General features: G+C 39.2%; 2 protein-coding genes across 3 annotated transcripts; one reads left to right on the forward strand and one right to left on the reverse strand.

Moving 5' to 3' along the window:
- Positions 1 to 111: 111 nt before the first annotated feature.
- Positions 112 to 22372, reverse strand: LOC110041519 (uncharacterized). 2 transcript variants are annotated; one of them, XM_020746810.2, is made up of 27 exons: positions 22084 to 22370; positions 21507 to 21575; positions 18394 to 18459; positions 17020 to 17105; positions 16657 to 16748; positions 15231 to 15330; positions 14504 to 14995; positions 13900 to 14004; positions 13443 to 13499; positions 10524 to 10604; positions 9716 to 9784; positions 9067 to 9117; positions 8704 to 8745; positions 8038 to 8172; positions 7801 to 7864; positions 7512 to 7563; positions 6955 to 7051; positions 6669 to 6749; positions 6103 to 6144; positions 5412 to 5520; positions 4723 to 4764; positions 4533 to 4626; positions 4071 to 4119; positions 3058 to 3155; positions 2145 to 2329; positions 1289 to 1350; positions 112 to 933 (listed from the first exon to the last, which is right to left on the reverse strand). In XM_020746810.2, the coding sequence occupies exons 2-27, from the start codon at positions 21523 to 21525 to the stop codon at positions 787 to 789; spliced, it is 2517 nt and encodes an 838-aa protein (XP_020602469.2). In that variant the 5' UTR covers positions 21526 to 21575; positions 22084 to 22370; the 3' UTR covers positions 112 to 786. The 2 variants fall into 2 exon arrangements, with proteins under 2 accessions (XP_020602469.2, XP_089137634.1); XM_089281508.1 differs by lacking the exon at positions 1289 to 1350 and having other exon boundaries at positions 22084 to 22372.
- On the forward strand, positions 11287 to 12453 carry LOC149096138 (indolethylamine N-methyltransferase-like). The gene has a single exon (XM_089281543.1). The coding sequence runs from the start codon at positions 11413 to 11415 to the stop codon at positions 12205 to 12207; it is 795 nt and encodes a 264-aa protein (XP_089137669.1). The 5' UTR covers positions 11287 to 11412; the 3' UTR covers positions 12208 to 12453.
- Positions 22373 to 22401: the final 29 nt, after the last annotated feature.

Consider the following 22401-nt stretch of genomic DNA (forward strand, 5'->3'; position numbering starts at 1 on the left):
AAAAAAAAAGAAAAAAAATCGAGCAAGTTTCTTTTAGTCCTTGTGCTTCCTACACGAGCTATTGCCCACCATTAAAAAAAAAAAAACAACAACAACAACAAATACAAAACCTAAACGTGAGAAATACATTTTATGTTGAAGAAAATTGCCCATCACATGTACATTACTACAAGCTACCACGCTATCATTTCAAGTTGACGCTTACAGTAAGCTTACGATGAATGTCCGGTTCAGTTATTGTAACGTAAGCTGCCAGCCAGAAACCATTCCCAGTTAAATGTGTCTAGTCAGTCTAGCAGACTGGGAGCCGTGAGCTACCAACCGATTATTAGACCCAGTACAACTGACGCATGTATACATTCAAGCTGGTATTATCATAGTTCATTGCATGCAAATAGCTCATAACAAGTGCTTCGTTCTTTTCATGCACGCTACTAGCGTTTATGTTCGAATAAATAGTCGAAGCAAAAATGTGATACGCTTTTGCAGTTCCTTTGGAACTACGTTTTGAGAAGAACAAGAGCCGAAAAAAGACTACTACAAAACTGCTTAGAAGACATGACTCACACCGCTTTGTGCAAGACGTTGTTTCGCGTATACTATTTCATAACATATAATCGTAAAGAACATTGACCGACAATCTTGTCAAGTGTGCTTAAGCGCGAAAAGTTATCTTTCGTTCGTCGTTTGTCTGTTTATTTGAATGATATCTTTCGTCTGCTAGTCATGTTTTGATTTTTTTTTTTTTTTAATTGTAACTAAAATTACTAGATCACGTTTATTCTGCTACAGTGTCAACCACTTCAATAAAGCATCCGGCCCAGCTTCGTCCCAGTCCTCTTTAAAGACGCATAGCTCTTCAAACAGAGGAAGCCTGGCTACTACTGAGGCTCCGATGTAGGCGGCGTGATGGCGCTCAAGTCCTGCGTGAACCTGGTGTCCATTTTAACGGAAAAGAAAACAAAAGACAGAAATTAGAAACATTGGGATCATCTGTATTCTCTTTCAAACAAATTGTCGATTCAAAATAGCACTTAAATTCTGAGAAAGATACAAATTTATATTTCTGCAGACAAGAGGCAAAACCTGTCTGTTTTGGAAACCCTCGTGCGTACTCAAATGTAATTTTAAACTAATAGTTTCGGGGAATGAAAATAGGAAGTTACTGATTTGTCAGCCTTTCACCGTAGAAATAATGCCCAAAGGTTCACAAAAACGTCTCGGACTTCCACCTAACGGGTAAAAGCAATTGTCAATGGAATCGTTAAACCGGAAGTGACGTGCCTACCTGCACATGAGAAGTCATGGGCATTAATTCACTAACTTCTTCTTGAAGTCGTTCAGCAAGGCCTGGGAAAGAAAACGCGTCTTGTTCATGAGGTATATAGGCCAAAAATTCTAAATATTGAGGTAATATTTCTGGTTATTTTGCTACATTTTTTGGTGCTAAAATGACTGAGTACATTCGTTCGAGCATCAAATGTTCCCAGAACACGAGGATGAAAATATTACATGAAGTGAGGAAGAGAGATTAAATTGGAATTCATTTTAAGCGATTCTTCAAAGATACTACAACATTTGAAAACGTCTGAGGGACATTTTTTTCAAAATTTGACTTTACAACTTATTGCATGTCTAACCCATTACGTAACTCTTTTACAGCTTCACGGTAGTTATGCATTACTCTTCAGCAAAGCTAGACTAGTATCATGGTTGCCACAGATATCCCTTTACAAAATTCCTTGACTTTTCCTCAATAAAAATAAAATTTCCCTGACCATAGAAATACAAAATGTCAACTCTAGTAGCGGCTTCTTCTTCCACTCGTTAATTACGTGTAATAATTTTCAACAATTTTTCCTTCGCCATTAAGGAAAATATCGTTGAGATTACTGTGACCCCACATAAGTCATTAAATTATTTTAACATTCCCCGACCTTTCTTCGAAAGATTAATTTTCCTTGACTCAAAATAAAATTCCCTGACTTTTACCTGACCTCGAAGAATGTTTTTTTTTCCCTGACCATTTCCTGACCTGTGGCAAACCTGAGTATAATGTGTTTTTTTTTTTCGGCGGCGGGGGGAGGGGGGAGGGGGGTGGTTCTTTACGACTCTTAGAAGGGCCTCAAATCTCCTGAACTAACCTTTCGACATGGACCCTCCCCCACTCAGGTAGATATTTCGACACATTTGTTTGCGTATGTCTATACTGCAAGCCATGATGGCTTTGACAGTCAGTTCGTGAATGCCCGGATTGTCCTTGCCCCAGACGGACGGTTTAAACAGTCCTTCAGTACAGCGGTGTCTCGCTGTATCCACAGTAACGCTTCTAGGGAAAGAAACAAAATATCCAAATGTAACAAAAATATGTTTACTTAAACAGGAGGAACATCTCAAGTCTTGCATTAAAGTTATAGGAACAGGCGAAGAACTTTGGGGGAACGAGAAACGCTGAGAAAACACGGGCCGCAAGGCAGGCGAGTATTTTTTTTCCATATCTCTCAGTTATCTTAGACTTTGAGAAATGTTTCTGTAGCTCGATAGAAACACTGAGAAAGTGGCTTTCCATTAACAAAAACAACAACAAAAACAACAATAACAACAACAACAACAACAACAACAAAAACAAACAAACAAACAAAAAACCGTCGACGTATTTCTGACGTATTTCCGACCGTCACACAGACAGCCGGAAAACCGTCTGCGTTCGCAGGCTACGCTAGCTCATGGTTTTCCTCACTTTCAGAGGGCACTTTCATACAGTGTTATTGTTGTTTGCCTTTTTGTTTAATTTGTTTTTATTGCTGGCTTTTCTCCCCTTAGAAACAGACAAATACAAACTGGGATACAAGACTATTTAGCCATTGTTGACAAAGTACACGAAAAAGTTAAAAAAGTTCAAAAGAGATACGTTATTGAACGCAAAGATGACTTGTGAGACAGTTGGACGTTTCGAGCATAATTCATTCCTATTAGCAAAGTGGCGATAAAGACACAAAACCTTGGGAAATGACAAAATAATATCTCTCACAAACACGGATAACGTCTGAAACACACCTGGTTCCATCTGGAATGGAATACTTTTCTAAATCCACGACTAATGTACCGTCTGGTTCATCATCTTCTTGAGAACCTCGCCTTGCCACGAAAGATACCTGTCAAGTAAAAATATAGGAAATGCTCCTACTCTAACTACGTTAGTATAAATCTACTAGTGTTCTTGCTTCTATCACGTATGCCGCTCTCTGATTGGCTACGCTACTAACTATCGCTCTTGTGAATAGATTGCGTTATAAATAATTCTTAATATTTTAGTATTGTAGTTTTCACTATTTTTATATTGTAAATATTCATCTTTAGTATTTTAGTACTGTCTGGCGCCCATTACTGTAGGCCCATTGTTGTTTAGTGTTTCCAATCAGTCCGCTAGGGATAAATACTTTGACTTCTAGATCTTATCTTAATATTTTATCTTAAACAACGATAAAACCAGTTTGCTGCTGGTGTCGCTTGAGCTATAACAACTACCTCACAATTTTCAGAATCCGATTGAGTATCAGCAGACGGGTGCTTAAAAATCATTATTCTCTCAATAAACCTTGGTTATCACAAAGGCTTCCAAAGCTAAATATGTGACTGCTGTGACTAATGTTACCCAACGAACGCTTTAGAGACTTAATATGGGGAATAGCCTAATTTATCCACCTCAACATAGTGTTGTCTCCATGTATTTGAGGTTCACACAATTTGCGCCCAGTTGCGTCAAAGACACCAAAACCAAGCCTATGTGGTTATCGTACCTTTTTAATAGCTTTATTTTAGCATATTTAAGCCTGAAGTGAATTTCCCATTCGAAGTCTCTAAAGCGTTAGTTGCATAACATTAGTCACAACAGTCACGTAGATATTGACCTTGGGTTGCTCGTGGTTATCGTAGCTTTTTAAATAGCTTTATTTCAGTATATTTGGGCCTAAAGTGAATTTCCCATACAAAGTCTCTAAAGCGTATAATTGCATAACATCAGTCACAACAGTCACATATTGACCTTAGGTCGCCTGTGGTTATCGTACCTTTTCTTTGATGGCCTGTGAGATGTAAGATTCCACTTCCGAAAAAAACCTTGCGTTGGAAGAAAAAGGAAAATCATTCGAAACAACATCAGGAACAAGAAGCTATTTACAGTAGCAGTGGATTTGTATAAAAACCTTCAACAAAAGCATAGACGTTGCGCGAAATAAAGTGATGGTGCAAGAATGCCATGTGTACCTAACTGATAGCCGAAAAATTTTATCTTTGAAATGTTCTGGTAAGGAGTGTGTAGTTGCAGTCTTAAGTTTAAAGCAAATCTGCGTTAGAACCCCTTAGGGGGTGAAAGAAGGAGGGGGGAAGGGGGGGGGGGGGCGTTGTGAATTCAACCAGAAACTAAACAGTAAAGTGGTGATTTGAATATTTTCGGTAGGTCGTGGCTTCCTTGATTCCTTCTTCCCCGAGTACTTCTACCCCCCCCCCCGGATCTGCCACTCCTGTCTTACCGTACGCCCTTTTCTGTCAACATTCTTGTAAAACTGTCTGTGATTTGTCTTCCACCATAAGGCAGTCTTGTGGTTCCTGCCTCGATCATACATCCTATGTTCACGGGAAATGGTACGTGTAAGTAAATGTTAAGAAAGTTGAATCGAGAACGTAGAGAAACATCAATGAAACAAAACCGAGAACTCCTACCTTCCACAACTGGAAAGATATCGATATGATTGCCAATATCCACTGCAAACAAAAGAGTAAATGTGTTTTCAAAAACAAACGCAACAGTCTACATGTATTTTATAAGGAGGCGCCGTGCCTCATCGTTAGTGCGCTCGTCTCCGAAACGAGCGGTCCGGGTTCGAGCTCTGGCTAAGGACTTTGCGATGTGTCCTTGGACAAGATATTTTACTCTCAGAGTGCCTCTTTCCACCCAGATGTATAAATGGGTACCGGTGAATTTGATGCTGGGGGTAACCCTGCGATGGTCTAGCATTCCATCCAGGGAGCAGTAGAAATACTCCTAGTCGCTTCATGCTGCAGAACCCGGGGATAAGCACCGGCCTGATGGGCCACTTGGATCGTATGCAGACTTTATCTACCTTACATGTACTTTATACGCTCAAGTACAAGATATAAGTACTCTATCGTTATTTAGCTTGCTATCTTTGTCAATCACGGCGTTATAAGGCATGAGGTAGCCTCTTCTCAAAAAAAGGTTCTCTATCAAGATTCATTTCGCGGAACGCGACTTACCAAACTAAGTGACTTTGTCACGGAATGCCCTTACTACGTGACTTTGTCACGAAATGCCCTCACAACGTGAGATTGTCACGAAATGCCCTCACAAACTTAAAGACCGGACAATGACAATTTTTGGCTCGACTCACCAACAATCCCTGAAATAGCGCTGTAGGAGTACATGGCTAGAATAGCTTGCTCCTGAAGATAACAGGCCTCGACTTGGAAGTGATCCAACAACAGCTCTACAAGCTCCTCCTGTTAATAAAGATCCAACAAAATAAGAAAATAAAGTGAACCTCTATTAACCGTTAAGCTGCCATACCCTGTTAAGCGGCCACACCCTGTTAGGCGGCGAGGTATAAAAGTCCCGAACTTGGTGTCAGTGCAATCTTCTATTAACTGTATGTTTTAACCGGTCTCCTCTATTAAGCAGCCGTGGCAACTTTTGGTCGTCACAACGAGGGTTTTTTATTGTCTTTATCCCTATTAAGCGGCCACCCAAAATTTAATAAACGTAGTTTGGCTTTGTTTGGAAAAGGCGATGACAGGTCAGACTCCGAAATAGAAAGTGACCACTGATAAAAACGTTCAAACAAACGTTTATTATTGCCTTTACGCGATTCCATGATGCCTTCATTAAAGCATGTTTATATTAAAATAAATCGACGTTTCTACTAAAACTCATGCTACTAAATTCCTGAAGAAATCCTGTTAAACAGCCACCTGTCATTTCCCCAAAGGTGGCCGCTTCATTAACAGGGTTCGATACCTGAAATTACTTTGTAGTTTTTAATCTCTTTTTTTACGAGACAGGATACAAAAGAGTCAATAACGTACCTTTTCTTGTGGTCCAGAAGCGTGCGGCAATGTCATAATCACCTGCAGATAATTAACTTTTTTTTTCACTGATCACTTGGCTGAATTAGGTGACACGCTGATACCCTCGCTTACTTTTGAAATACTTCTGGAAAAAGCATAAACTGCCTGACTTACTGACTGACTGACGGACGGACGGACGGACGGACTGACTGACTGACTGACAGACGGACGGACGGACTGACTGACTGATGGACTGACGGACGGAGACTTAACTTAATGAATAGCATTGACTGTCTGAGTAACTAACAAACGGACTGAGAATTTAAACAGTGACTAACTGACTTCCTGACTCGTAGACCGATTGCTTCAAGAGCAAAATTATGTTCTTACTGCATTAAAAAAAAAAAAAAAGAAAAATAGATTTGGTACTGACTGTCACAAACGACAACATTAATAGACCGATAACTATCATAACTGTAGAAATATACCAAAAAAATACTACCTAAACGGACAAACTAAACGACGAACTGAACGTCTTGTCAATAATTTTGGAAAAAAAAAGTCACAAAATGCCAGATTCCTACCTTGTGCTTTGATGGATTAACCTTGAGCTTGTCAAAAACATGCTCAAAGATTCCAATTAAATCAAGAATCTCGAACTTGAGCTGCAACAACATAATCAAAGGAACGTTAGAATATAAAGCGGAAAGATAAATCTACATTACTTAAGTAAAAGAGGACTTTTTCCGTGTTTACATAGCTTCATCTAAACACGTGAGGGGTTGGGAAAAATCGCGACAGTTATGCAAATCCGAGACGCACTCGAGGGTTTCAAAAATTTCAAGAATTCTAAGAGAATTCGAGAGTTACCTTGTCGATTTTGAGTGATTTTCTTAACGGGAAGCACAATCTCGACATCTTTCTTGTTTCTGGAAGAAGAGCAGCGTGTCCATATTTGCAATTTTCCCTATAAATAGACGAAAAAGATAACGATGACAAACTGCTGAAAAAAAAAAAAAAAAAAAAAAAGAACCTCGTGGTTTGCATAAACATGATTTCATGATTACAAGCATACGGTTTGCATATCTCAAACTACAACGTTGTTTCGTTGGACTCCGCACAGAGGATCAACGGATGGAAGATGTTTTGCGATCTTTTTTCTATAAGCAGTCGCAAATATCTGATTGGTGCTGATCGGTAAAATTTAAAATTACAGATAACTGGTAACCCTTCGTGGTTTACTAGGGATCGCACTGCGGGAGACTGGCCCTTCAAGGTTTTCAAAAATAATGTACGTGTACATCGTGACGTCCGGCCAGACTTCTTCAGTAAGTCCCTTCACGCTCGGTCAGAAAGAACTGCGCATCAAACTAGCATGTGTATGGTAATCAACTGGAATATTTACCAGATAACATCTTAGCACTTACTCATTTTCTTTATCCACAGCAATAACGCATGGGAATATAACTTGAGGCCACGCTAAGAGTATTGAGAAATGCAATAAGGATAAGTGACAAGCAGCAGTAATAGGCAGACAAACAAAAAAACAAACAAACAAACGAACAACCGACCGACCGAACGAACGACCGAACGACCGGACGACCGGACGACCGGACGACCGAATGATTCGAACAACCAAACGACCGAACTACCGAGCGACCGAACCGAATGGCCGAACGAATGTAAAATAAATACATTACAAATCGCCATATGTACCATCTTCCAGGGCAAAGCCAGCTTTGACTGCACTTGATCCTAAGTCGATTATGATAGTCATGCCCTGAAAACAACAAAAGAGGCTTGGTTAGAATCTGCTGAAAAGACAAGCATAAAGGAGATTACCATACTATTGGGGAAAACTTAACAAACTAACGTCAAACGAAATGAAAGTATACTGCAATCAGTGAACGAGCTTGGCACTCTAGGCGTTAAAGAAAGAAGATGAACAAGTACCTCAGTGACTGGAGACTCTCCTGGTACAGGACTGCTGTCCACTGGTACTGCAGACTCAGCTTCTAGTGCCTCTCGCCAGTCCTCCGCTTCTTTGACAGAGAAACACTTCAGCTTCACTGAGCGGCCGCCTTCATTCTGACGATAATAAAAAAAAAAAATGCAGCGACAGATGACAGTGTAGCTGAAATCTTCCACGGGGCAACTATCAGACCGATAGTTCCGAGACAGTGTCTAAATTTTCTTCCGCGCGCCAACTTTGAACAAAAACCCACTTATTGCAATTCCAATTATTTATTTTCTACAAGCCAGCTTGTTTACAGAAAAAGTTCCACGGACGAGTACTATCCATCCGGGTACTTTCCTCAGATGTGCACTATGGGCTGATAGTGTCTCTCCGAGGATGAACACTATCGCGTCACGAGATCAATTTAAACCAATAAGAATCCGAGAAAATTTAGTGGTGAACCGTAATGGCTGATAGTGTACGATCACTCAGTCAATCAGGTTGCAGCATTTCTACTAAAAACTCGATAGAAATACGAAAAAATTTAATGTTTAGTCTAGCCTCTCGCAAAGGAACACATTAACGCTTGGGACCAGAAAGAATCCTCAATAACAAGAATGAAAACTTGCACATGTACGTTCTCTAAGGGACATTGCACTTACCTGTTCAACTACTTCCAGCACTTTATCTTCAACCTTTTTCACCTAAAACAATGAAAGACAAATTCTTAACGTTATCATCATTAAACTGTCCATTAAACCACAATGTAGCTGTAGAACTGTGTCCAATTGATCAAGGATATACATCAGAAAAAAATACGGTACAATTGTGATGTTTTAACATGCAACCGCTTGGGTTTAAATTTATCCCATGGCTTTTTTCAGAGGGCTTATTCGCTTGGAGGGGGAGGGGAGGGGGATTAATGGTTCAGTATAGAAAGGAAACGATGCTGTGCATTTTCTGACTAGGTTGACGAAGAACGTATTATCAGAAGTTACGCAAAAAGAAAATAAACTTTCACTTACTTTACAACCGACCAGGTTTACAAACCCTAAGGATTCCATGGTCCGATGATCCTGTTAACAATGAAACATAAACTTAGAACCTTACGTTCCTTCCCTATAAAACAGTTATGTGTTGCATTGCAGGGCTGGAAAAAACCCAGGTCCGATAGACCGGGGCAAGCAAATTTTGCTCTTGGGGTGAAAATGGAAGTTTGGTGGTCCAGTGGGAAAGTGAAATTAGCGTCAGTCGTCTTGTTAGTGATGATTTCTAATCAAAAGATGAGCAAAACAATGAGTTGAAAGCATGGATTAATTTAAACCAAGCATACTTGATTATAGACAGTACCTAGTAAATGATGTAGTTGATAAGGCATGAACATTGTGCGCCTATTGGGAAAGTTATTTTGTAGTGGGGGCAACTGAAAACTGGATTTTTATCATTTGATTGTAGTTAGGAAGATACGTACTAGCTAGATTAAAGACTGGTGAAATGCCGTGTATAAATAAACTTAACGTATCGTATCGTATCGAAATCTACTAGCCCACTAGGCAACTAGATTTCATTTTTTTCCCCATGCCCTGCGGGTTACAGATATTACACGCATAAATCACTTCAGGTGTCTCGCAGTTGCATGTCATGGATCAAATGAATGGATTCAAATCAGGGTACCTCATAGTAATAAAGTTTGCCTTCCACAGCTTTAAAATGCCGCTTCTTCCAAGCCTTGAAGACAGAAGTCTATAAAATACAACATTATACCAACAGGTTGACTACAGGGCTACAGATTTACATGAGCGCCGTACAACTTTTTTGAACACACGCATCGAATTAAAAGTATGTACAGGTAGTTAAATCCTCGCATTTTACGGCAAATGACAAACACCACAGCCTAGGATTAATTCAGTCTCGACGTTTCCGCAAATTATTCAACAAATTTATCAGATTAATACTAAAAAACTTCCCCCGTGCAAGCACAACAGCACCTAATACTTTGGTCATTACCTACATGAAACCACTTAAATGATAAGGAAAAAAAAAAAACAAGCAAAACATAAACAACGGACGACAAGAGGTTTGCTTTTCGCTGCGTGCAGGACAAAACAAACAAACAAAAACAGTTACGAAAAACACAAATAAACATATCTTGTTATTTACATGTCTCTCTCTGACAACTTGAGTGCCTTTCACTGATCAACACAACAAATTTACTTTCTGAAATTTAAAGGAGCTCAGTCATGGTTTGCACATTTTGAAAAGTTAAGCGTCAATTTTTCGAATTAGTCGTTTGCCGTGTCAATCTTCGCCATCCTTGACCATCCTTGTTCCTTTATGGTTTATTATTATCTCTTTGATGTTTTTCTATCTTAGTCAACTATTATTTTCAGGTTTCCTTCCATTTAAAGGAGATTTTGTACGTGACCAAAACAAGACAAAACACCGTGGCTGAGCCCCTTTAATCTACACTACAGTACCGTACCCTTTTCATGCTTCCCCTCACAGGCTGTTTCTCCATATATCCCGCCATGCGAATATTATCAACACTGGCGTCCATGGTCCGCTTAAATCAAACACAAATAGGTAACTTCAGTGGGTCATTATTTACACAAAAAATCAACGCAGAATATTTGTTTCGTAATAGGCTGTGTCACCAGTACACCACCATTCAGTCCACAAAGCGTTATCCAACTTGCAATGTTTCAATGAGAATTGTGACGATCGGGCCATGATCATATGCCATGTAGTACTTCTTCTCAGCACTCCCCCCCCCCCCCCCGCCCCCGTCCCCTTCTGAAAGATTGCGACCTCTAATTCCACACAACCGTAGACTGCGAGCAGTCTCTGTTTTGCTCGAAAATCCGTGAGGAAGAACGCAAAACAAGTAAGCGTCCGAGCGTGACTGTGAGCGTGACATGCGAGCGGCGATGCCATGCCGCTAGTCGCTGCGCTCACAGTCACACTCGCACGCTCACTTGTTTTAAGTTCTTGCCCACGGATTTTCTGGCAAAAGAATGGCTGCTCGCAGTCTAACACAACCGAGACTTCAACCACACAACGTTAAAACTGGCATGGAGTATTAAAGTATTAAGGGCATTGAAGCAAATTTTCTGAGGAAAATCTCCAGCTTATGAAAAAGCTATCAGCTAACTTTGGTTTCTTTCACAAACGGTGGAATCAAATCAAATTAAGCCAACATGACTCGTCACGCAATCGCAACCTCTCTGATTGCGTGACAAGCCGTAAGAGGAAACGTTTCGCATGATAATTAAAGTACGACACACGCGACACGCTAACATGAAATAGACAGGCAATCGAACGGTTCCCTCTCGTCTTCCCTCACTGAGCAGATGGAACTGTCTACCTGCTAAATGGATTCATTACGTTTCGGTAAAGACTACCACAACAAGTTTGATCCAAAAGTTTACCTTAACTATTACAACGGAACAGGAGATCAGCTTGAGTCATACAGCGAATTTCCTTTAAGATGCTTTCATGAATTTTGGTCGAAAATGGCAAAACGAAACGCAAGAGTTCTCAACTTCGGTGGGGGACCTGCCATCTACGATCTTATAAGTGCTGCACCATATGCCGAAGAGATCATCTTTGCCGAGTACAGCGAAGAGAATCGGAAAGAAGTAGCCGCTTGGCGAGAAAGATCACGTGATGCTCACGACTGGTCGCCATATTTCAGGTTCGTTGTGCAAAGATTTGAAGGCAAGGGAAGCGAAGAAGCGCTGATTCGAAAAGCTGAGCTAAGAAAGAAAATAACTCATATTTTGCCCTGTGATATTGCATTGGAAGACCCGGTGAAATGGCCCGCTACATGGACTTCCCAGCTTGCCTCGTTCGATGTCGTGACAACTAGTTGTTGCATCGAAACAGCAGTGAAATCTGACACAGAGTTTAGGAACGCAATTGCGAATTTGCAAAAATACTTGAAACCGGGTGGATATCTGATTATGTACAGCTCCATAGGTCAGAATTTCTATAGAGTAGGGAAGGAAAAGTTCCATTGCTTTTCCGTGAGCGAGAATCAAATCCAAGAAATATTACGCCAAGAGGGTTTTGGTGAGGTGGACATGAAATTACAGGCAGACCCAAGAAGCGAGTTGTATGATCGTGAAAAACTGTACTTTGTCAGCGCTAAACTCGAAAATAAATAGACTGAAATTGTTGCTGAGAAGAAATAGAAAGTTGTTAAAACTATCGACAATAGCACTAAATTCAATTACACGGTGCATGACCACACAGTGCTACGTTCGACACAATGCTGGAATAACTCTCGCAATCGGCGGGAAAAAAAAAGGCAAATCTTGCTGTTCTTGTACCTCTTGTACATGATTGTGACTCGGCAATTAAAACCGAAACCGAAAGCCAAATAATATATGTAAAAACAAGCAAACGAACAATTTTTCGCGCTGTAATTCTTTGCTCCCGAACCCCACATAAACGCTTGCTACGCGGGCTAACGAACAAACAACAACAAAAATGAAATCTACCGTGACGCTAACCTGGCGTGACTCGACTTAACTCGTGCTACAACAATGCTACAACTGCACTGAACCATGAAACTATCCTTCAATGAATTTGCATATTTCGTTCACTTTCTTCTTTTTTTCTTTTTTTTTTCTCTTTTTGGTATTATTATTTGTTATTATTTTTGGCTGTTCACAAGGACGAAACATCCCTATTTTAGCCGTCAGAGTATCTTCTACGGTGTGCTAGAAGAAACAGTAAGAAAAATGTTGTCATTTCTGCATAACTTTTCATTTCACTTTCAGCCGTAACCTCCTTGGGAGGGGGGGGGGGGGGGGGGTATTGGGCCGGAAAGTGCTATATTTTAGGGGTCAAATAAAGCTGAGCCCACGCCCGGATTGGTCTACTTCAGGATTAGATTCAAGTTTTTCATTGAGGAGTTCCCACCATCTCCCCCCCTCCCCCCCCTCCCCCCCTCCTTTGCTCCCCTTCTCCCCTCTGGTCTCAGGCTCCTCCAAAGGGTATTAAAGAGCCCTACTTTATCTTTGTTTACATACAAGAGTTTGGCTATTGTATTTTATTTGGAGCATGTCAAAACAAAGGAAATCACTGCAAAAATGCTAAAGATAATTAAAACATACTGTCAGAAACATACATGTAATTTACAGTAAAGCAATACAGTTTCGCTTTGTCATGCAATATCAATACCTGTAATTTCGATGGCATTGAAAATGGTGAAGGGCGACTAGGGTCCTTTAAACAGGTTCAACTGTACAATGTATATAATTTCATGCCATGTTTGCCTGTTTTCAAACTGCTGACCATGAATAGAAAGTCTTCTGGTATTGATTTATACAGTAAGTATGAGGAAGCAATGGGATCCAATGCATTTCATTTAGAACTCTACATGTACAAGCCTTACCAGTGGAGGGGTGGGAAGTGGACGCACATTGCCAAACAACTCCTGGAGGACTGGCGTCTACGGATCAAAACAACAAGGACAATGAGAACTATGTATCATTTTGTTTTACAACACAGTCATGTATTTTGCACCTAGCTTGCTGCCAAATGACGCAGATTGTACAGTCAGGTACATTATGTTCACTTCACTGACTTGCAAGGAAATATTCTCTAGCCTGTTTAAAAGACAAGCTTGTGATGAATTCCTTAAGTGTGCCATATCATCAAAACATTGCAGCCATTTTTGATTGATGATTTGTTAAGAAGAGCGATGAATCTTTACAACACACTCCCTTTTTTAATAATATCTGAGCAAATTGCATGATCTAACCAAGCAAATACTGTACAGTGTGTTAGTCCTTCTACAACACCAGTGATACTAAAACAAATGAAAGCTATAATTGAAGTTTTATACTCACAGGATCCCAGTTTTGTAAGTGTTGTTGCTCTACAACCAAAGCATCTGGCTCATCTTCTCCCTGATTAGCATAAATAGACAACTGCTTGTCTGCAGGTTTTTCACCCTAAACAAGAGATTTGAAAAACTGTACATGACATCCAACATACATTTATATTTCACAGTTACTGTGTATGCTGTGATAAATCAATTTCGTGGACCAAAATCTACAGTGCAGCCAATAAAAATTTGAAGCTGTTCAAAAATTTTGGCCAAAATGTGATTTTTCACCGAGTGTTCGTAACAGTACAAGCAACACTGCTTTAAAACCATTCCACATAAATAGAAATGTTGTTTCCCGAACCCATTAGACACAAGGGAGGTATATTTTAAAGCTCTTAATAATGTCTTCTTTTCATTTAGCACTGTACTTTGCGCTTCACGCTTGGGCCATAAAGCAAAGGGGAGAAAACTTGGTCCATAACTTACATGTACTGTAGTTACTAAGATGTAAGTACTGCAATAATTGGGAACAGATCTTTGCACAGTCAACAGCCAAAGAAATGTTTTTAAATTAGAACTTAAAAATAATAAATTTGTAGTGCTGCAATTTGCAAAACTCTTACCTTTTCTGACACCTTCTCGCTACCACTCCCCCCAGCTGTGTCTCTCAACTTCTTCGACGAGGAATATGGTGGGGGCTTTGGAGGTGCTGGCCGTGAAGGTTGGCTTGGAAAAATTGTTTCATATAAATCATTTTCATTTTGTTCACTTTCCTTCGAAGCCAAAACGTTGATGCCAGGCTCAGTGAGAAATGTTTGATCACCCTGTGCATGTACTTGAAGATTTTGTTGAGTGGTAGCAGTAGCTGGATCTTGAACATCTTCGACATTTGAGTACACTAGATTGATAACCTGGGATGCTTCCACCTCTGTTGTTATCTCAGCAGTTGTGTTGTTGCAGACAGGCATTTGTGAATGCTCTCCACTGTTCACCAGTGCTGGAACGTGTTTCTCTGGTTCTGTTTTATTAGTTTCCTCCATTGTTTTACTGATGTTATGGTCTCCTGCAGACCAGGGAGGGAGCTCAGATGCTATAGATCCATTCTTCTGAAGTTGCTAATGAAAACAAAAATAATATTCATCGTCATCATCATCATCATCATCATCATCATTGTTATCATTGCTGCCGTCATTGTCATCATTGTTGTCATTGATGTCGTCAACGATCATCATCATTGTCATTGTTGTTGTCATCATCATCACTATCATCATCATAAAAATTTTCACATTAAACTAAATTATCACCATGACCCATCAAGACAAATTTTGAAATTTACATGCATGTTAATACCTGAGTGATGCAGCGAAGGAATCGGCTTCTCAATCTTGCCACTTTACTTTGACTTGTGATAATTTTTTGAGTGACATCAACATTTTTGCCATCCCATCCACTGCCAAAAATGTCACAATTTAGGTCACATGCATGGTAATATGTTTTAAGTAGCAGTACTAGTAACTTAAAATCATATTAATTTCCATTTTAAGTTGTAAGGTATACATGCACAAATATAGTGAAGGAGTTTCTGTTTTACTCAGCAGAAGAGCAACCTCTTTTTCACAGGCTGGCAAAACTTTTTACCTTGAACTACTTTTTAAGAAAGTTTTCTTCTGAATGGTCAAACCAGGCAAGCAAAATCATCCTCAGAGCCGGTCAATTTGCCCGGTGTCCAGTCCTTAATAAGACCCCTGAACTAGCACATGATTTCTCGTCTAGTTTAAATGCAAATGGATCTGATCAGACCAATTCTTTTACATGAACAGCACATGTGTACATGTATGCTTTACTTGATAAACTTGTACTCAGTCAATCAAACACCGCTGAACCTCCTATGCATGGACACACTGTACTTAACTGGGGCTTGAGTGTGTGTCCTGTTGGAAGCTGTACATGTAGGTGTCTCAGGGTAAATAGAAGGTTAAAGTGTATGTGACTGAGACCAAGACTACAGTGTATAATTTTGTATACATTTACATGTGTCTGCTTCACAAAGGAGGTGTGTAATATGGGAGGCATCTGCTAACTGAATGCAGGTTCAACTGTAATTACAGTCGAACCTCCCGTAAGCGACCACCCAAAATGTCAAGCCTACTGCAAGTGGTCGCTTATGGGAGGTGGTCACTTATGAGAGCTTAGATCACATTGGGTCAAAATCTTGCCTCATTTAAGCATGTGGTAACTGCCAAGACTTAAATGTGTTACTCATGTGAAAAGTAAATTTCGAAAAAAAAAAAAAATCCAGTACATCCCATTGAGAAATTTCTGTCTCTTGTGCTACCCAAGAATGCATTAATGTTACTGTAACAACACCTTATTATCCAATTACAGCTCTATGATCTGTAAAGGGGTCGCTTACAAGAGGTTAGAATCAAAAGAAAATGTCAAATTCTTAACTCTAAAAGTGGCTGCAGTTGCTTACAAGAGGTTCCAAATATAGTGATTTGACTTGCAAACTTTTGGTAATTATTTTGGAAAACTGGTCACTGAGGAGCTTCTGGGTAGTCAGTTATGAGAGGAGGTCACAACTGGAGGTTCAATTGTAATTTACATTTTGTGCACGTGTAGATCAGATGCGATTTTCATAATGCCAAGCAACAGCACCTTATCGCTGCCATGTGGCTTCTGGCAAGTTGCGATGGGACAGATAAAATCTCCTATAATCAATCACATAATTTTAATTTAAATACAATCCATCCACACTCTATATTTGAGCCCTTACCTTTGCACTGCTTTCAAGTTTTCTAAACATTTTGATATTTGTTGCTCTAAATCTAAGTGCCTTTGAAGAATGAGGGTGGCAGCCTCCAACTCCTATAAAAGGGCAAAAAAAGACAAAAAACAAACTGTAAACAAACAAACAAACAAACAAACAAATGAGAAGACAAACTCTTTAGGAGCTACCAGACCTAAGTAAGGGAGCTATCTAGATACTAAAAAAGGTCAAAAGAGCAATCAACAAAAATCAAAAAAAAAAAAAAAGAAAGAAAGAAAGAAAGAAAGAAAGAAAGAAAGAAAGAAAGAAAGAAAAGAAATGAAGTTGCAACTAGTAATTAGAGTGTCATATGGCAAGTCAGTGACTTACATTGGCTGACAGAGTCTTCAGAAGATCATCAAACTCCTGGTCAGTGCATCGACAAACTTTTTCACTTTTCCCCCAGTTGTAAGAATCTGTATGGCAAACATGTGAATCAACTGGTATTAATATTAAATTTTCATTAATTCTGACAGTTCGATGGGAGGAGTGGTGTTCTATAATGGTTAACATCCTGGTCTCCAGATTTAGCTTTGGGTCAAGTGGTCTGGGATCAAGCCCTGGTAAAGGTCAAGTCTGCATATGAGCAAAGTGCCCCATCAGGCCGGAGCTTATCCAGGTTTCTGTAGCATGAAGCGACTAGGAGTATTTCTTGCCTATCAAGGCTACAGAAATAAGCCTAAGGATATGCTTCAGTGCTATAAATTACTTGGCCTGATGTGGTCTTACTTTACCTTACTTGCAGTTCAAGAGCAGCCGGTACTCTCATTAAAGAGCCACCATCAACCAGAGTGTGCTTTGCAACACCTCTGTTATTGTTATTAATATTGAATTCCTCACATGTTATGTTGATTTGTCACGAGCACATTGATTTTGTAAACCAAATAATATGGCAGCTTTCCTTTCATGGCAGATGTCCTCTTTTAGAATGTTTCATGTTCGTAACACTGACAACAAAACACCAACTAAACACGGAAAACAAGTATTCGAATCTTACAGAAACTTCAGGAGGATATTTAACCCACTGTAGCTAAAGATGGCAAAGATGCAGTCCGCTAAAGAGACACAATGGAAAATTCACTATTTTCTGTATTACAGAAAATGTTGCCAATGGCGAGCTTGCCCACAATGTACTGTGGTTGATGGTGGTCCTTTGATTTAAATAGATCTCCTGGACACAAAATTACTGTCATGACTATGTCTGAATTTATCTGAGAACAATTCGGTATGACTTGTCATTGTTTTTACAACTGGCCCCCACATTTTGACAGGCATGTTTTTCCTTTCTTCTTTTGTTTGTTTGTTTGTTTTGTTTGTTTGTTTGTTTTCTTTACTTTGTTTTGTTTTTCAGTTAAAATCATTTCTGAAAAAAAAAGAAAGAAAACAACTTCTGATCACATCAAATGTGATCAGAAGTTGTATTTTCGTACAGTTATGTTTATGTTTCTTACTTCAAAGTCATTTCTTATGTTTTGGAGAAACAAAGAAATCAAAGAATTGGCAGCTGTTTTTGATAAAAAGATCTTTAATTGCCATGTGATATGATGTTGCATTTTATAACAAAAGATTTACTGGCATGTTACAATGTATATATATATAAATATACCTTGTACCCTCTGAGTTTATCAAGAAGGACAGAATCTGCCATCCACCTGACCCTTGCCTATTAAATTATTAATTATTTAAAACAAGAAGGTGCAATACCTGCAGAAGATTTATAAACCTCTTTGAGTTTGTCTAGTTCACTCTTAAGTTTCAGAATAACTTCATCTAAGATAAAAATAATAATAAAAAAAAAAAACAATGCATATTATGACAATTTAAAATAAGTAATGTAACTGTGGTATATGTTCAAAGACTTTTAAGAGCCCATTAACCAATTTACGCGTGCACACGTGTTGTTAAGGAGGGTAAAATTTCACTTGCGTCAGCCTGAGCGCGGAAAATTCAAACAATTCAACAACATGGAAATATACATGTACATTTTAGACGCTTTTTCTTTGTCTTGCACAAAATGCAAAGTAAAAAAGGGCAAGCAAAAACAAACCAAGTGAAAAACAAAAACAAGAACAAAAGAAATAGAGAAACTGTATTTGTGTTGCTTTCGTGTGCTACGTTTGATCTTATCGAGCCACTGGTAGTGAGAACTCATGTGCACGCAACTACGCACACGCTGGTAGGGTAACTGCTGATAAATATCGCGGGCACTTCCAGTTTCTTTAAACGCTAACAGAAATGCGGGTTTTAGTTAAATCCAGCTTTTTTCCACGAGTTATGATTTAAGCCAACGTTGGAAACATAGCTATTCATTCGTTTAAATTTGTAAAATCATACCACTTTCAGAAAATTACAAATTTTTCAATATTTTGAAATTCTCTCAAAATCTAACCATTTGGAAATGAAACAAAATCGATGCATAGCATAATAAAGATTAAAGTTAGAATATCAAATCAATGGAAAAACTCCCGATAAAGTAATTTGCTTGAGAGCCTTGGCATTTTTTCAGAATTAGTCACATGACCACGGGCATATAGGCCTGATGATATCATCAGTGATGTTATTGATCATGAAAAAGTTAAAACACATGAAATAATTCTGAACAAACTAAAAATGATAACGTTATTTGACAATAAATTTTCATTAGCAACAGATCAAAAAGATCAGTTAATGGGCCCTTAAGCTTTAATTAATTCTCACAATTTCCATCCTGTTTCTTCAGATTCTGCATAAACATTGGCACATGTAGTTAATTTTAAGTATTAATTAATCCATAACACTCTATTGATCAATAGAATTATTAAATTTAAAGGGGTGTTCAGTTCAGCAATAACCAAAGCCACATTTGATTGCTTTAATTACCTCAATTTGTTTTACATGATGACTGTTAAAATATGACTTGTTTCAACAGTTACATGTATATCACTTACATGTAGTAATCAACAAATCAGAAGGAGTTTTAGCAATTCTTTTATTGCATCTACTGCATCAATGTTAATCCCCAAGGGAGGTGGGTGGGGGGGAATGCAGGTAAGGGGCATGGACAAGTTCTTAAAAATGTTGATCAAATTCCACGGGGTGGGAAAACAAACATCAATCAAAAGTTTCAAAAAAGCCCCACCAGGTGGGACAAAATATCCAAATACTACAGTCTATAAAACAGATGAAAGTACACTGGAAAAGCAGGTTCTCGCTACCTTTATTTAATGTAAAAATGATGTGACTTTTACCTTGGAATTAGACTTTCTGAAAAGTCCTTCATCTTGTTTATTCAGTGGGAGACTATTCAGTACCCGCCGGACGAAGGCCTTTTCCTGCTTGATTGCTGCCAATTTTAGCGACCCAAAAATGGGTCACTGCGCTTCAACCAATCAGAGGTCCCCTGGATATCCCTTGGGGACCAAATTGTCAAACTACGCACAATGAAACGTGACTTGCGGTTAAATTCAATATGGGGTCGATTGCGAAAGCTATTAACGAAGCTTCAAAGGCCACGGGATATCATGTATTGCGTGACTACCAGAAGAAAACAGTGGAAGCATACATGTATCTGTCTGGAAGAAATGTGTTTGTTTCTGCACCAACCGCAGCTGGGAAAAGTTTGACTTTCGAGCTAGCTCCGTATGCGTTTGATTGTTTGAATGGAGATCATGCGAATAGCAACTCCATCATATTGGTGGTGGTTCCGCTTATTTCCCTGATGAAAGATCGGGGAGACGACTGTTCTGAACAACAGTTACAGGACATTTTAGATCTTAAAGTTAAACTGGAAGTCTGGAGGCGATTCTCAGCAACTATCACCACACTGTTGTTCTGCCTTTCTCAGCTTCAATGGACTTCCTCAATGATTCGAAGCCTTCTCTTACTTCAAGAATCTTCCAAACTACGGTTTCGTTTTTGTCTGCACAATTTCGGCACAAAATGTTTGTCAAAAGTGAACCTTTGCCACTGGATATCTCCTTTCCGGCGATCAATTCAAGATTCAAACAAGCTTTGGTCTTTTTTTGGCTACCCGATATCGTCAATTTTCGCTAAAAATCTTTGTTCGTATATCACTTTAGTATAGAGTAAACAAATTTGCTCTTTCGACGTAGGCAAAATGCACACATGTTCGATTGTTTTGGTCAGAGTGGAACCGATATTTTTCGCCATTCAATTCAATCCAAATGTAATCTGAGGAACCAGTTGCAAGTCACACCACTCCTCATTTTTGGCATGAAACGCAAATGAAAACCCTTCAAGCGAGACAAGTCGACCTCTCGCGACTTCGTCGCTCGCTCAGTTGATTCGCGACTTAAAACGGCTGCTTCGCGGCCTAACATATTCTACGCTGAAATTCATGAGGTCGACTTGTGGCAAGTCTACATTGGAATTTGATATCACTAAGTTTTACAATCAAACGTGCTCTTGAAGCTAATAAAGGTCTTTCTCAAAATAGACAATATCTGATTAGATGGCAGTCTGAAGTGTCAGATAAATGCAAAGAAAACAAATAAAAACTTTCCTTTCCCCAAAGCTTAAGCTCTGAGAGATAAACTTGGTAGCATATATATGTAAATTATGTCACCCCCGCCCCCCCCCCCCCCCTTCAAACCCCAATGTGGGATTAACATAGATAGATGCTTAAAACCAATTGTTAAATGGCACAAATGGCTCTTAGTCATCTTTATTTGTTCCTTGTTTTTATTACCTGTAGTTCACTGTGTCACTTTTGTTACAGAATACTTTTGCAGTGATTCGTCAGGGAATTCAAATGCCTTGTTCAATATTGAAAGGGGCTCTAGCATTAGACACTTATTCATGTTTGCAGTAATTAGTACCTTTATATCCAGTATCCATTATTCAACATTAAGGACAGTCTCTGCAATATATCCCAGTGCAACTAGGTTCTAAAGGAGAACATTCAAGTCTGAGTCACTATGTAAATGTATTAAACAAGTTGACAATAATCTATAGAGCTTAAGTTTAATACTCCTTCAGTTCGCGTTCGTTACACCTGAACTTCCAATGCATAAATTAGATTGATCGGGTACCATATAGCATGCAATTAGTGCATTTTTGTGTGTGTGCGTGTTTTTTAAGCACGCCCGTTCGAGACAGCAGTGTGCGTATAAAAGACGTGCATGAAATCTCATCAACTTTGATCATGACGATCTACAATTTGTTAAATGATGGTTATGCAGGCATCAAGAACACGTTACAAGAAAGCCTTCGAAGAATAAGCAGTTTGAATTTGACATTGTTTATGACGTCAGGTCAAACGACTCTTGACTATTAAAACATCCCGTGATCCCAACGCGTTCCAAATATCTACAGAATGCAAGAGCTCATCCAATAAACCTGCATCTAAGTGACATCGAGTATGCAATAGCCTCTCCAGCCAAAGACAAAACATACCTTTCAGATTTGCAGCATGTAAGACGTGATTATCCGTCTGTAAACGATATCATGAAAAGACGACAAACAGCGAGAGCACGGAACTAAAATGAAGATTAAAGTTTACATGTAGCTTTTACCTTCGTGCAATCGATGCTCTTCCTGCTTAGTTGCCACGCCTCGGAGAACTTGTGCCGAATCTCATTTCTTTTGCGTCACGCAGTCTTCTGCCTGTATTATGCGTGGCGTGACACACCCCTCTGTAATGTGAAGCGATGTTTCAATCCTGCTTCTGATGTGAAAATATAGAATGACTGGTGCCATTATTACTGAGTAAAC

The sequence above is a fragment of the Orbicella faveolata genome, unplaced genomic scaffold (assembly GCF_042242905.1).
Source record: "Orbicella faveolata isolate gen_17 unplaced genomic scaffold, um_ofav_v1 contig_48, whole genome shotgun sequence".
NCBI lineage: Eukaryota > Metazoa > Cnidaria > Anthozoa > Scleractinia > Merulinidae > Orbicella > Orbicella faveolata.

What these genes read in the sequence shown, in the direction of transcription:
- LOC149096138 (XM_089281543.1), top strand. Translation starts at nt 11,413, where the DNA reads ATGGATTCATTACGTTTCGGTAAAGACTACCACAACAAGTTTGATCCA.
- LOC110041519 (XM_020746810.2), bottom strand. An exon ending in ACTTACAAAACTGGGATCCT is followed by an intron (nt 13,500 to 13,899) that starts GTGAGTATAAAA and finishes TTTGATCCGTAG; the next exon opens with ACGCCAGTCCTCCAGGAGTT. An exon ending in CCATGACTTCTCATGTGCAG is followed by an intron (nt 934 to 1,288) that starts GTAGGCACGTCA and finishes AATGGACACCAG; the next exon opens with GTTCACGCAGGACTTGAGCG.